The sequence below is a fragment of the Cynocephalus volans genome, chromosome 11 (assembly GCF_027409185.1).
Source record: "Cynocephalus volans isolate mCynVol1 chromosome 11, mCynVol1.pri, whole genome shotgun sequence".
In the NCBI taxonomy this organism is placed as follows: domain Eukaryota; kingdom Metazoa; phylum Chordata; class Mammalia; order Dermoptera; family Cynocephalidae; genus Cynocephalus; species Cynocephalus volans.
The window spans coordinates 115,965,618-115,980,696 of NC_084470.1; the positions used below are offsets into that span (position 1 = coordinate 115,965,618).

The window sequence follows — 15,079 nt, forward strand, 5'->3', positions numbered from 1 at the left end:
TTTCATTAAGCACACCATTAGGCTTTTCGCACAGCATTAAGTTCACCAGCATCTCTAGTGGCAACTCCACGCTCTACATTTCCTTCCTTCACATTGCACCAGATGCAAGAAAGGGAATGAGTGTCATGACTCTCTTCCCCATTGCTTTCCCCTCATCCTTTCCAGGGCCAGCCCTGCAGAAAGCAGACAGGCTGAGTGATGTCATTTGAGAGAGATTCCTCTTCCCCCACGGTGAAGGAGAATCTTACTTAAGTTTTTTCAAATTATCAAGACAACTTTCCATTAGCCGATCTACAAATATTTACATTAGTGAAAAAGTTACACTAATTAATTTATGTGAGATGTGTCCTTTATAATGCCAATTGTGTATACTAATGATTACCTACATCATGAAATGTGTCAGATAAATGTTTTATTTGACTATAACACTTTGCTTGTACAGGCTCAGTCTTCAAAGAAGCTCAGTCAGCATGACTATCAGCTTATAACTTTCAATGTCTTCCCATAGCACTTTCATGTCTTCTCACAGCATTCTGCGTAAAATCCAAATTCTTGTCATGACCAACAAGGCCATGATCTAATGCTGTCTGTCTCCTCACATTTGCATATGAGCTCCTTAAAACTGTGTTGTTACTAATATAGCCCCAAGTCTGAGCACAATGCCTGACACAATGTAGGTGGTCACTAAATATCTGTTGAATGAATGAATGAATCATATGAATGATTATTTTCATGTGTTACTAACTACATACTTAAGGAATGGAATTGAGTCAGCTTCAAAATAGCATCCATTTATTCCTACAGAGATCAGAAACAATTAGTTTATTGCCATACTTGCTCAAAAGGCTCCAAAAAAGTGCAACAGGTTATAAATATATAGAAGGTTATAGAAAGCAGCATTTCCCTAGTTTGTTTCTAAGGACACCAGTGCCACAAGATATTTCCTTAAAATGGAGTTCAAGGGTTACATCTTATATGTAACTGCCTACTCAACATCTCCATTTGGATGTCTAAGAGACATCTCAAATTTATCATGTCCCAAACTGAACTGATTTTCACCCTCTCAATAAATGGAATACATCCTTCCAGTACCCCAGACCAAAAACCTCTAAGTTTTCTTGCTCACTCGCTCATACATTCTCATCCAATCTATTAGCAAATCTTGTTGATTCTACCTTCAAAATATATCCAGAATCTCAGCACTTCACACAGCTTTATTGTTGCCAACCTGGTCCAAGCCACTATTTTCATTTTCTTCCCCTGGATTATTACAACTGCCTCCTCACTGGTCTCCCTACTTCCACCCTGGCCCTCCCTCTCATTCAGTCTATTCTCAACAATGTAGCCACACTCTGAACCCTTTCAAAGGTAAATCAGATGTTGTCATACCTCTGCTGAAAATCCTCCATGAATTTCTCACTCAGAATTAAAGTCAGTCTTTTCAATGGCTTGCACTGCTCTACATGAACTGGCCTCTGGTTATTTTTCTATCCTCACTGCCTATCACTCTTTTTCAGATTTAGCACGTAAACCATGCTTCTGCCTCAGGGCTTCTGCACTTGTTCCTCCACTTGATCAGTGGGCCCTTCATGACTGTCCTTTATAAAATGACAAACCCATTCAACCCTACATCAGTTTTCTCCAGTTCCCTTCACTTGTTTCATTTTTCTTAATAATATGTATCATTATCTGTCTTAATACATGCTTATTGCATTTGTTTATCCCTTTCATCTGTGTTAAAACATAAGCTCTATGAGGGCTGGAGCTCTACTCTGTTTCATTACTACTGCTGTATCCCTAGCACAAAGACTAAGGAAATAAGTCACATGTTTCAGTGGGGGGTGGGGGGAGGGAACTCCTATGAAAATACTTCACAAATAGTATTCCTTGGAGCACACTTTGGTAAACCCTGATCTAAAAGTTTTGGAACTAAAAGAAAGTTGGAACTTGTAGCCTTCTGACTCTATGATCTTTGGCTCAAAAAAACGGAAGTACTTTCTTTAACAGGTAAAAGATGAAATGATTCAATATTTAAAATACTAAACTACAATATATTCTACTGACACTGGCTATTTCTATAACCTAATTTCCTAACAGCTTCAAAAGATAGTATGCTGAGGTGAAAAAGAACAAGAATTTTGTTCTTGTCCTATAAAAATTATCTTTCTGAGTCTAAGACTCATTTGTGAAATACTCACCCAGGGCACTGCTGGGAGGATCGAACATGATCACTTACTTTCTGTACAGGACTGATGCCTGGTTTGGGGTTAAACACTCAATAGGCATCCATTTATTTCTTACAGATATGAGATAGTTCCATTTCAACTTTTCTTTAAGAAGGAAAAATTATATCAGTTTTTTTTTTTTTACAATTGCACATATTAAGGAATTAAACAATTCTAAATTTCTCATTTCTTTAGTTCTCCATCCTGATCCCTGTTTTACAACCACTATCATATTGTTGGCATGGTACAAGCTCAGCTGGACCACAGTGATAGAAAATGTCTTGGGCGGGGGAGGTGGGGACAGAAAATGTCTTTAGAACTGGCCAGGGATATTAGATATTATCTGGACCTGAAACTCTCACTGGGGAATAAGTAAGGAATTTATCAGAATGGGGAGAAAAAGATTACGTGTTTTAAAAAACACACTTAATATTATAATTTTATATTTTAGAGGAGAAAAGACCTATAGCTTTGGTAAGAGAAAGAAAACCTCAACATCTTGGCTGGTGGGGATGCACTAAAAATACTGACTCAACCAAGGGAATATCCCACTGGGGTGTTGTGACATTTTCATGTGGATCAAATGGAGGTAAAAGTTTTTTTTAAAAGTCTAAGAAACTCTTATCTAGACCAACCCATTAAAAATGTGTTAAAAAAAAAAAACCCAAGAAAACAAAAAAATGAATCACCAAAGTCAATAGATATATCCAAGTCAGAGAACTGGGAAGAGGCTCAAAGTGGACTTAAAGGAATATACTTCTGATACATTATACACTGGCCAAGGTTAATCAAGAATTAAGAGTATACCAGCTGACAAAATGTTTCCCCATATAATAAAAATCTTTGAAGTTCGCTAAAACAAAGGTTTCATAATTACATTCAAGTTCTTTATTGACAAATTTGGAAAGGCATATCTCTTCAGCATTTAATAGATGCTCCTTTTGCATATCATTATATCACTTAATATTTACAGCAATCTTGCCAGCTCAGTGATACTGGACCCACTTTGCAGACAATAAACCGGGCCTAGGTAAAGTTAGGTGACTTGTCAATGATCACAAAATTAGCAGAATTGGAATTCCACTCTGCCTAACCCTAAAGCTCCTTCTACGACACCAAGCTGCCCCCTGTAAAGAAACAAAAGTCCTGGAACTCGTCTGCAGGGAATGAGCAAGAGCGATGCTTTTCGGATGGTCTTGGCCGTATTTAACCTGCCTTGTAAACCGCATGCAACAGAGCTACGGAATCAAATGACTCGCTATAAAGTCGGTGCAAGATTATTATTCAGCGCTTTTGATGAAGACCTGGTCTCAATCGTGCGTACCGAAAAATAATCTCACAATTTCAGTTCCGTGTTTTGAGACTAATCACCTGCACTGGTTGGAAAATCGGGAGGCTGTGCCTTCACGTGGTCAAAACTGGCCCCTCAACCAGAACTCGCTACTTGGTCAGCTGGTGCAAATCCAATCCGGCAATCCGGCAATTCTGCAATTTTTCTGCAATTTTCCTGCAATCTCCCCACGCAGCCAAACCTTCGTCCCAGCAAAAGGACAGGAGATCCCTGGCCAATGAAGCTAAGCGCATGCGCCTTCCCGGCTCTCCTGCGGCTACCACCACCTGGTGGCGCCGCTTATCCCCACACCGTCCTCCCGCTCAGCCCGCTCTCCCGAATACCTTTGTCCAATTCCATAAGGGCAGAGTTAGCATCCAGTTCTTGTTCGCCATAGCCGGCATCTGCCAGGAAAGACTTAGTTGAGTTTGACGCCATGACCCGGATAGTTATTCCACCAGCCTAGTCAGAAAGATTGCAAACTCTATCCCAGTACCGCCATCTTCTCCCGCCGCGCCTTCTCGCGGATTTTTCCTCCGCGCTCGGTCAAACCGTGTTACGCATGCGCCCTGGCCACCCAGTGGTTCGCTCGTGCCTCTGCGCCCGCCCGCGCAGGCGCTCAGGAAGCTCCGTAGCTCTTGGTTCCCGCGGCTGGGAGAAAAGGAGGCGGGGATCCAAAGAGGGAAGTGACTCTGAGACGTCCGGACGCCGCGGCGGCAGCCAATCAGAGAGCGTGACGTCAGTTTGGCGCGGAGTTTGGCGGCCGGGGCTTACAGTGGCGGGAGTTGGAGGCAATAAGGAGTCCAGAGGTGAGGGGAGCAAACTAGGATTCCTGCCTAATTTGGGGGCATTTCCACGGCTTTTCCCTCAGCTGAGCCTTTTCCTCCGGCCCAGATGCTCTTCAATTCGGTGCTCCGCCAGCCCCAGCTCGGCGTCCTGAGAAATGGTGAGTAACGGCCCTAACCGCTGCTCGTTGCTGGCGGGATTCACCTCCTCGAAGCACACACCACCCCGCACCGGGGCCGAATCCAGTTCTGGTTCCCAGCCTCCGAGTTCTCCCAGGCAAGAGTGAATTAGTGTTAACAAGCGCTACTGAAGAAAGCTGTACTTTCATTCCGTCAGGACACTTTTAATCGTAATCGGACTTTTAAAATCGGAATGTAGGCCGAAGTCAGAAGGACGTTGAATTAACTGGCCTCCGAGGCCCCTTACGGCCTATATCTGTATTGCGCGTTAACTTGAAAATGCATGCATTTGTGTGCGCGTGTGTGTGTTTCTCTCAACAGCTACGTGAGATCGTCAAGACTTTATTCACTGATTATTTCACTTGTTTGTTGTACAATCTTAGTGAGCGCTACTGTTTCCTATGATACACGAGTGAAAATGACCCTGTGTTCCGGAACTCAGTTAAGCAGAGAAGACAGGACATCTGCTTCTAGCAGGGTCAACGTCTTTTTTTTTTTTTCCTCTCCCCATTACTACACGGTCACAAAAATTCAACCTTACAGAGTGAAAGATGCTTATAACCACACCCCCCAGAGAAGATCACTGTTAATACGCTGAATGAAGTGTATTATTCCAGACGTTTTTCTGTGCCAGAAATAATATCTATTATTTTCAGAAATGGGATAAAAATGTTTTGTTTTTCACTTTAACGATATAAATTGGATATATTCCCATGTTAGTATGTAGAAATCCAACTTATTTTCTACCGTTCTTTAGGTTTCTTATGTTAAAACATTGACAATAAGATATTTGAGCTTAACTTTGGGCGTCATCAACCTGAAACTTTTGGGTAAGTTTCTGATATGGGAGTTAACTGCCAAGACTAACCTAAGACAGATACGAAATCTCACTCGTTTATAGGTCGACTATACCCAGAGGTCCTCCTTCCCCTTGAAACCGTGTGGAAAACAAAAAGAATCTGAAAAGGGAACTTTTGTATTTAAGGAATAAATCTAGGAAAAGGATGTTGAAATGGAGATTCTCTCAGTTTCCTGCTACCAATCTAAAACTTTATACCATCCTTCCTACTTCCCTCTTAGATAATCTTTGTAATTATATTCTAAGTGTCCTTTCTGTTTCTTCTAGGACCTTGCCTGAGTGACTTCTCTGTCCCCTGTGTCATGAGTGGCAGTACTGCACAGTGGTTTCTGTCTTTGGAGTTAAACTGCCTGAGTTTTAATTACAGCTCCACTCCTTACTATTTGTGTGACCTGGGGCAAGCCATGTTGTGAATATTGACATTTTAAAATAAGAATGTTGCATCACTCTTTTTTAAATTATCTAATGGAATATAAATACTATAGTAACTTGATAATATCATCCACTTAAGAAAAAATAGGAACTCTTTAACTGCTAGAAATTCTACATAGTGAATTCTTTTTCCTCTTGAACTTAGTTACATTTTATTTTCTTCCATGGAATTTATCCTAATGTAATTTTATGCTTGAAAAGTTCTTTTACTGATCATTCTATCGTACCCTTCTGTGTCAAAAAATATATTTGTTGCTGTTTTCTGTGATTGTAAGTCTCCAAGTGTGAAAACTTTCTTCTGGATTGAATTATCATTTCAATTATTAGTAGTATGCAATTGATAAAAACAATATAGATTGCTAATTTTAATAAATAATTATTAAGTAAAAAGTAAAATTTTATTGAAATTACGTCTTTTCAAGAGATGGATTTGGGTGTGTTTATGGTGCTTTTATTAAAGGAATTATCCAGTTGTCTTTTAATTGGAGTCTCAGAAGATTTTTGCTTTTATTTAAAAATATTTAATTGATACCCAGAAGTTTTTATACTTTGGGTCAATGCAAGATGTAAGATTGGATCATGGTAATGGCTTTTCTTTGGTAAAGTGGAAGAAGGCAGTGATGAAGGGGCAAGGGGAGAGGAGCGCCTTAACCTTCTCAGGCAGATCAGTTTTAGAAATGCATATATATGGAAGTCAAGTAAATGGAAATTGATTCTTTCAAAACTCTAATGTCCTTGTGAACTGCTTGGAAAATCTGCATGTAACCCCGGGGCCTTAAGTTGTACGTTGAGGAAAGAATAGGCTTTTCCAAATGAGTGTTGTGGGGGAAGCATTACAAGTTCATGTTTAGGAAACAGGTTCGCGTTCATAGCACAATAAGGATCCAAAAGTAGCTTAAGATCACTGAAGTGTGTGTTGTGGGGATTGCAGAAACAGGGGTAGGCACAGACCACTTGCTAAGCCACTTGAGGCTGTTTGTCCACATTTGGATATTAGCTGTAGACAATGAGGCAGAGTTGAGTTACTGTTCAGTTGTAAAAAATTAGGTTTTCTAGACTATATCATCTTCAGTTCCACCAAATTGTTCAAGATTGCCTTTTGTGTGTTGTAGTCATTAGACTTTTTAAAAAATCCCAACCACAAGTGAACGTTTATATAACCTTAAAACACAGGCTTTTGTTTTGTTTTTAAATTTATTCTGTAGATGGATATTTGTGAATTCAACATAATTAATTATTGCATTTTTCTTTTAGTGGTCTTTAACAGCTTGTTTACAATGATACCTTACATTGGAATTATGAGGTAATGCCCCCAGTAGTAATTACTAAATCTGGATTAAATTTCTTTGCCTCTTTTCAATTGATTCCTTCAGGTTGTTTCTATGAACATCCAAAACTAGATTGACCTGAGGTTACATTAGGCTAAGATTTCTTCTCCAAACAGTACTTTTGATGAAAAATGAGAATTGAACATACCCTAAAATGTGAGTTTGTTAATTATTTAGACAGCTCTCAACAGATTATAAACTCATTGTTTCCTCCCCCAATGCTTAATGGACATTTGGTTTTCAGTAATTATTTGTTGAATGACTGTATCTTTATATATTTGAAATGTGTTAACCTACATATCAATATGATAAAAACAAATCTCTGAAGGTGGCTTACTATTTAGGACCATGGTGCACATTAGATCTCTGACTCAAGCAGAATAAACTTTCCTTCTCTGCCATCCTGAATTTCTTGATGTCTGTTCTAAATTCAATAAAAATTTACTCATCTTTTAAGACATCCTTTAAAAAAAAAGAGGAAGTAAAATTAGTATTTACTTAGTGAGTACGTTACTGTTTATAGTAGGCTCATTGACATACATTATTTCCTTTAATTCCTTGACCACTGGATTATATATGGTATTGCTAGAAACTTGAGAGTTTCTAGTAATGTTGATTTAGAGGCTCCAAAAACAAAATTCTAATTGAAGGGAATGGCAGTTTTAATGGTAATGCTTTTGTGGTTGTCTTTTCGATGGAAGAAAGTCTAAGATCTTTTTTAATGTGCAAAGTCCACTTGCTTCTTCCAATATTAATGTATTAATGAGAGTCTTCCTTTAAGATGGTAAGCCTAAAACTATACCTCACCAGAAATTAGGAGTGCTCTTTCATTTTTTCCTTAGGAACCATTAAGAAAATATCAGAAACTATATTCTAGAGGACTGTAGATAGTAAATAGATCTATATTAAATACATAAAGCTTTTTAAGAACAAATATGGTACTTCAAAAAATTCATGGAAAGATTCATATTGTCTTTTAGTTCTGTTTTTCCACAAACATTTTGAAGTACTTCTGTATTTACCTCTGCATTTGTTAAAAGTGCTGAAATATGCTATGTTGGAATTCTATAAGGAACTGTCTTGTTTTAGGGTGGTCTTCGCAGTACCCTCTACAGTCCCTTCTAACTGGTTATCAATGCAGCTTTAATGATGAGCACACTTCTTACGGAGAAACAGGAGTCCCAGTTCCTCCTTTTGGATGCACCTTCTCTTCTGGTAAGAGTATCTAGGCTAGGCTTGGATAGAAATGATTTCACTTTTACAGGGAAAATATACTAGAGAGTCTCCCTTTTGAAGAAAAGTAAGTTAGGTAGATGTTAGAGTTTTTCTAATAACTGTTCTCTCCTGATATATGAAATAGACTTTTCTATTTATAATTAGCATAATTACATATTTCTTCTAAAGCCTAGGACTGTTAGAGCACCATCTTCTTTGAACTAATATAAGGAAAGGGTTGTAAAGGTTCAGCCACTATGAAAACTGTTTTGCCCAGTATATACCCCTTTTGGTCTGGTTGAATATATCTCTTTTTGTGATTCATTAGGGAATATATGAAGAAACAGAAGTACTTGTTCCTATAATAGTTAATAGTTGAAGAGAGGAAAGGTTAAAAGTTGTGAAAAGGAAATTTAAAACTAATAGACTCGGCTTGCTGGTGGCCTATATCTTCATATGCCTTTACTTGCCATTGACCGGTACCATTCTCGTTTTGTTAAACTTGATTTAGCTCTTCTTTAAATAAGAGATTATCTGAAAATAATTCTGGTGGTTTTGAATTAGCTTAAAAATTTTTGTTACTCTTTATATATTTTATTCTTTATTTCTTACTTAGTCACCAATATGGAGCATATACTAGCAGTTGCCAATGAAGAAGGCTTCGTTAGATTATATAACACAGAATCACAAACTTACAGAAAGAAGTGCTTCAAAGGTAAGTCTAGACCTACAATTTTTGTTTTAACATTTTTAATTCATAAAGCCTCAAGTAAGTTATTATTTGAATACATTCCCAATTATATTCTTTTGATTAAGTCTGTTTAGGGACCAGGCGAAGAGTAAATGGTAGACTGCCTGTCTCAGTAGCTGTTAATTATGGCAATATCTTTACTAAAAGTTAAGAAAATACATTTTAGGATTAAAAACAATTCTTTTAAAGAGCTAAATCTTTTACACTTCATGTGGTTGGGGAAGCATTGCTTTAAAATATTTATATTGATTGAGCATCTTCCATTTATAAAGCAAAGTTCTACTGACCTTAAGAAGCTGATAATTTAGAACCAGTAAGTCAAGTGTCGAAATAACTAAACTAAAACAAAGACTGTAAATGATGTAGATGTAAAAAGAAAACACCACAGGTGTCAAAGAGAGAGCTGTCATGCAATAAAGAAGTTCAGGAAAATTTTTCACGAAGGATGCAGCATTAGAGTTAGACTATGGTATTAAGACCAAGGGATAGATGGAAGAAGGCACTTTAGGTAGAGTTTTAGCAAAACCCTAGGGATAGGAAAGCATAGGATATAATTCAGAAATAGGGAGTGATCCAGTTTGGTTGGAATAAAATGTATGGAAAATAGAGATAAGCCTTGCAACAGAGATAAAAGCCAAAGCATGCAAGACCTTCAGTGTCAGACTGAAGTATTTTAGACTCCATTCAGAGAGCATCATGATTTTTGAACTGGAGAATGTTTCATTAAGATTCCATTTTAGGAAATATATTACTAATCAACTCATGGAAAGGAATTTCACATCAGATGGTAGTTTTCATATGTGGTAATGAAGGGAATGTGTAATGTCTATGAGTCCACAAATTCTCTTTGGCCTGTTGACCACAAGGTGCTGACCGCTGATTCCTTCACTACAGCTTTTAAGGCATTTAAACTGCTATTGATATAGCTACCACAGAATACAGTCTAGACATTTCATTTTTGCCATTTTCTTTGTTTAGAATGGATGGCCCACTGGAATGCTGTTTTTGACCTGGCTTGGGTCCCTGGTGAACTTAAACTTGTAAGTGACTTTCATTTTATTGGGATCTGGTTAAATACTGGTAAAAGGTTGCTTTATTAAATTGTGCTACCTTATTTTTGAAAGGTTACAGCAGCAGGTGATCAAACAGCCAAATTTTGGGATGTAAAAGCTGGTGAGTTGATTGGAACATGCAAAGGTCATCAATGCAGCCTCAAGTCAGTTGCCTTTTCCAAGTTTGAGAAAGGTAAGTTTGTGCTTATCCTCTCTCCTCTCCTTAATCTCCTTATTGGTGGGGAAACAAGAAGTTATAATCATTTCCATCCTTTCCCTCATCAAAGTTGCTGTTTTACCTACATAGATGATTGAGATTTTAATATGACTGAAAACTTTAATGAAATTAAGTTGGTTTAGGCCCATTCTTGTGGACATTATCTCCAGCTTGTTCCTGAAAGTCAAGAGTCTTCAGGTAATTTTTTTCTATAATCTTGCAGATAAGGTGAAAATTTATAAACAGCCACAATAACTCTGTTCAACTTTGATTGAAATCAAAACCTTGTACTGGGGCACTCATTAACTTTTTGTAAAATAGAGTTACTTTAACTCAACTTGTAAAATTTAAATGGAGTATGAGGCTAGGATGAGAAACCTGATAAACTGGACACGATTTTCTACCTAAAAATTTACCATGTAATTTGTTTAAATGACCTAATTTCCTAGTATGCTTCCAACTATTATTTACTCACAATTGATTTTCCTATATTTTATTGTTACGATGGAGAAGGAAGACTTAAAGAGTAATATAACACAGAACAATACTACAGCAGCTAGGGAAAAACTTAACAGAGGTTTCTGAATAAGCTCTGCATTTCTGGTTTTTTGTCATCTCATTAGGTAATTTTTTTTTTTTTTTAGAAATAGGCCAAAAAACATTTATCTCAAAGAAGTGTCTAAATTTGACTTTAATCTCAGAATAATAGAGGCAAACATTACAATCTCCTTTATCATTAAAAAAATATTCTATTTTAAAAAGGAATATTTTTATTTATTTGAGCACTCAGGAATATTGAGTTGTTAAACTGGTTTGGACTTTTAAAAAGTCAGCTTTAATCTACTGTACTTGCTGTTGAGACTGGAACCCCAAAAAAGAAATATGTGGCATGATTTTTGATCTCTGCATAACTTTTCATTAATATATCTTTATATAAGTTTAGGTATGCTTGTGTTTTAGTTTACTGCATTCCTGCTTCAGAATTCACTCTGACTTTATAAAAATAATTTAAGATCATGAAAATGTACCTAACTAAAGGGTAATGGAAAAGGGAAACACCATATCTTTTGATCCCTTTGCTTAATTTTTAAAACTCTGTGCATGTGAATCAATCTATGCCAGTGTGGTCTAGTAAAAGCACTGATTTAGAAATCGGGGCAGGTGGATTTTATAATCGTCCTCAGCGGTCCATAGGTGCTTTAATGTGAATTAGTCTGGTTGGACACTGTCCCCAAGGCCCCATGGTTTGGTTGATGAAACAGACTAGGTGTTAGCTCCACTCACTTCTTCAGCCATATGCCTTAAAGAAGGGCATACCTTTACAACTATACATACTATACATAGAAGCCCCGTGTTTTAAAAATTTTAAAAACAGGTCCATTTAAATGTTTAATGTTTTTTTGTTGCTTTTTGTTTTTGGTTTTTTGTAGTTTGCATGGTAGAAAAGATCATTGGTCCAGTTCTTTTAGCCCTGCACGGGCAAGATACAAATAATCCTAATTGAATGTAGTATTACTAATGGAATTTACCTTCCCTACATATCTACTACCTCAAAACAAGGAAAATTGATTTATAGATATGTGTTTTGTGTGGCAAGTACGAAGGTGCTAGAACTTTTTTTATTATTTTATTTTATTTTTCTTTACTGATTCAAAATTGATTATACATATTTTGGGGGTTCAACATTGAGATATGTTGATCAAATCAATATTACTAGCGTATATATTGTTACAAATCATAATTATTCTTTATGCCCTTTGTCCAATCTCTCCTCATCCCCCTCTCCTTCCCCCCTCCCACCTCTAATTACCATAGATTTCTTCTCTCCTTCAAAGAATAATGGTTACTCTGTTGATTTGTTACCTAGATGATCTGTCCAATGCTGAGAGGTGTGATCAGGTCCCCCAATATTATCATAGAGCAGATGCTTCTGTTATTCTGAAATGGGCTTTGTGGAGAGAGATGTCTTCTTTTCTTTATCTCTGCTGATGACTCCTTGTGTCAGTGCACTCCAGTGGTTGGCGGACCTTCTGCGTGGTGGTTGTGGTGTCTGGCCGCTTTTGTAGCAGCCATGGTTATGGTGGTGGCTGTGGTGGGCCACCCACATGGAAGTGATGTTTTTGGCATGCTCCTTGGCGCTGGCAGTGTGCCTGGTTGTGGGGTGTGTCTGGTCCCTGGCTCCAGGTGGGCCCTGAGGTGCTGGCGTGGTACCCCTGGTTGTGGGAGGGGGGCTCTGCTCCCCTTCTCCATGGCTTGGGTCCCTGGGCGGGCCCCAAGGCGCTGCCGCGGTGTGCCTGGATGTGGGAGTGGGGTCCAGTCCCAGCTCCAAGCCTCCACTTCCCAGGCAGGCCCCAAGGCGCTAGTAGTGTACCTGGGCAAGAACTAATTTGTTGTCCTTTGCTTACTTCTAAAATGGGGGAACTTCCTGTGGGACCAGTACTTGAGCTGTGTTGTTGAACTAAATTGCTGCTTTGCTGCTGCTTCCCTCGGGAAGCCTTTTTGTGCAGCTCAGGGTTTATGGTTGACCTTATAGGTACTTCCAGCTCTCCAGAGACCCAGTGGATCAGGGTTGTGTAGAAACTCTGATCTGGGCCTGAGTTTTTTCATCAAACTGCACCACACGCAATTCTGCATTCCCAGCCAGTCTCCTCTGAGTGGTCCTGCGCTGATTGGGGGGCGGATCAGTTGTCCTTGCTGTGTCCCAGTGTTCTCCCAGTGGGTCCGTCTCCCCCACTGCCCATGCTCCAAACACTTCCTATGGAACAGGCCCTGCGCTGGTCCCTTGCGTTGACTCACCAGCCTCTGAATGGCTCCCTTTTTTCAGTTGTTCTGGCTCCTCACTCCTGCGTGGGTCCACGGGAACCCTGTTAGTGGTCTTGCTGTCCTGGGGACTGCCAAGGCCCTCTTCTCCCCTGCCACCTCCAAGCAACTCCATCTGAAGGGCACAGCTGCGGCTTCTGCCGTCTCCTGCTCCAGAAGGTGCTAGAACTTCTAATGGACAATTAAAATTGATTATAAATTTATTTCTATTTTCTCTCGTACAAACTTACCTATATTTGCACCTTCTTTCTCATTCTTCATTCTCTAGTTTAAAGCCAATCCTTCCTCCTAGTCCTGGTTCTCGAGACCCTGACTGCAAATTAGTCACCTTCACAGGTTTTTTAAAATATCAATTACATAGGAATCTATGGAGGTGGGCCAGGTACCCTTTTTTTTAAAGTTCCTCACAAAGTTGTGCAACTATCACCATCGTCTAAGTTTAGAACATTTTTATCAGCCCAAGAAGAAACTTAAATCCATTAGCAGTACCCCACCCTGTACAACCGCTATACTACTTTGTGTCTCTGTAGATTTGCCTATTCTACATACTCATGTTAATAAAATGATACACTACATGGTCTTCTGCGACTGGCTTCTTTTACCTAGCATAATGTTCAATCTTATTTTTCTCTCTCTTCAAATTGGATGATTTCTGTTAATCTCTCTTCAAGTTCAGTGACTTTCTCTGTTCTCTTCATTCTGCTCTTAAGCCTATCCTGTGAATTTTTATCATTTCAGATATCATTTTCAGTTTTAAAATTTCCATTTGTTTGCTTCATATGAATTCTGTTTCTCTACTGAGATTTAGTGTCTTTTCATTGATCACAAGTGTAAATTTCTTCACTGGACATAGTTATATATATACATATATATACATATATATATACATATGTATATATACATATATATACATATATATGTATATATATATATATAAAACCTTTTCTGATCAATCAAAACCTGGTTTGTCTTGGGGTTGGCTTCCATTGATTTCTTTTCCCTTGAGAATAACTCATTTTCCTGGCTCTTTGTATGTCAAATAATTTAAGATTATATCCTGGACATTGTGAATGGTATGTTGGATTCTGGATTGTGTTAATATTGCTTAGAAAAGAGTTAATGTTTTTGTCTCAATAAGCATTTAACTCGTTTAGACTCAAATTTCAGACTTTCACATGTGCAGGAGGGCAGTGGGTCATACCTTTATTCAATTCTTTAGTTTAATCCTCAGTTGCAAGCTGCTTTCAGTTTTCTCTTGTAGATATGGTTCAGGGGTCATCCTGAGACTTGGACTTAGTTTAAACACAGAATCAGGGTTCCTTTTCTCTGGCTCACTCTCTGTCTGGAATCCCCCACCCCCTCACTCTCTGACAGTTCTTGTTGACTCTGCTCTCCTTTTCCTGGTTCCTCTGGGTTTAAAGATGGTAGGTTTTTCTATGGCATTTTAGCTATTGGGTACTAATTGCTGCAACTGTGGCTGCCCTCAAGGTAAAACCACACACACAACACAACAAAACAAAACAAAAAACCACTAATTTACCCAGCAATCACTTGATTCAGGTGTTGACTCCTCTCCAAAAATTGCATGTTTTTGTTCAGTTTTCATAGAGTCCTCAGGTTGTTGTTTTTTTATTTTGTCCAGTTTATAGCTAATGCAGGTGGATCAGTTTAAGTGCTCATTCTTCCATAGAGGAAGCAGAGGTTTTTGGCTTAATTTTAAAGAATAAAACATTACAGATAAATTGAAGTTCTTCTATATTCCCTTCTCCAGTCCCATTGCTCTCCTTCCATCTCCAGAGGCAACCCCGTTCACAAATTTCTTATGGATCTGGTCCATGTTTTTATACTGAGACAATACAGCTTAAAGGTTTGGAGTATAGGCCCT

At 38.4% G+C, this 15,079-nt stretch overlaps 2 protein-coding genes across 3 annotated transcripts in view; one reads left to right on the forward strand and one right to left on the reverse strand.

Moving 5' to 3' along the window:
- INTS7 (integrator complex subunit 7) overlaps positions 1 to 4,086 on the reverse strand; it is a 96,801-nt gene extending 92,715 nt beyond the window's left edge. The window contains exon 1 of the mRNA XM_063113681.1: positions 3,900 to 4,086. Coding sequence (XP_062969751.1) covers positions 3,900 to 3,993 — 94 coding nt within the window. The 5' untranslated portion in view covers positions 3,994 to 4,086. The remainder of the gene's footprint in view (positions 1 to 3,899) is intronic.
- Positions 4,087 to 4,449: 363 nt separating this feature from the next.
- The window catches only part of DTL (denticleless E3 ubiquitin protein ligase homolog), a 47,710-nt gene continuing 37,080 nt past the window's right edge, over positions 4,450 to 15,079 (forward strand). The window contains exons 1-5 of one of the 2 annotated variants that reach the window (XM_063115177.1): positions 4,450 to 4,501; positions 8,229 to 8,354; positions 8,971 to 9,069; positions 10,084 to 10,145; positions 10,230 to 10,350. In XM_063115177.1, coding sequence (XP_062971247.1) covers positions 4,450 to 4,501; positions 8,229 to 8,354; positions 8,971 to 9,069; positions 10,084 to 10,145; positions 10,230 to 10,350 — 460 coding nt within the window. The remainder of the gene's footprint in view (positions 4,502 to 8,228; positions 8,355 to 8,970; positions 9,070 to 10,083; positions 10,146 to 10,229; positions 10,351 to 15,079) is intronic. The other variant, XM_063115178.1, reaches the window with a different exon arrangement.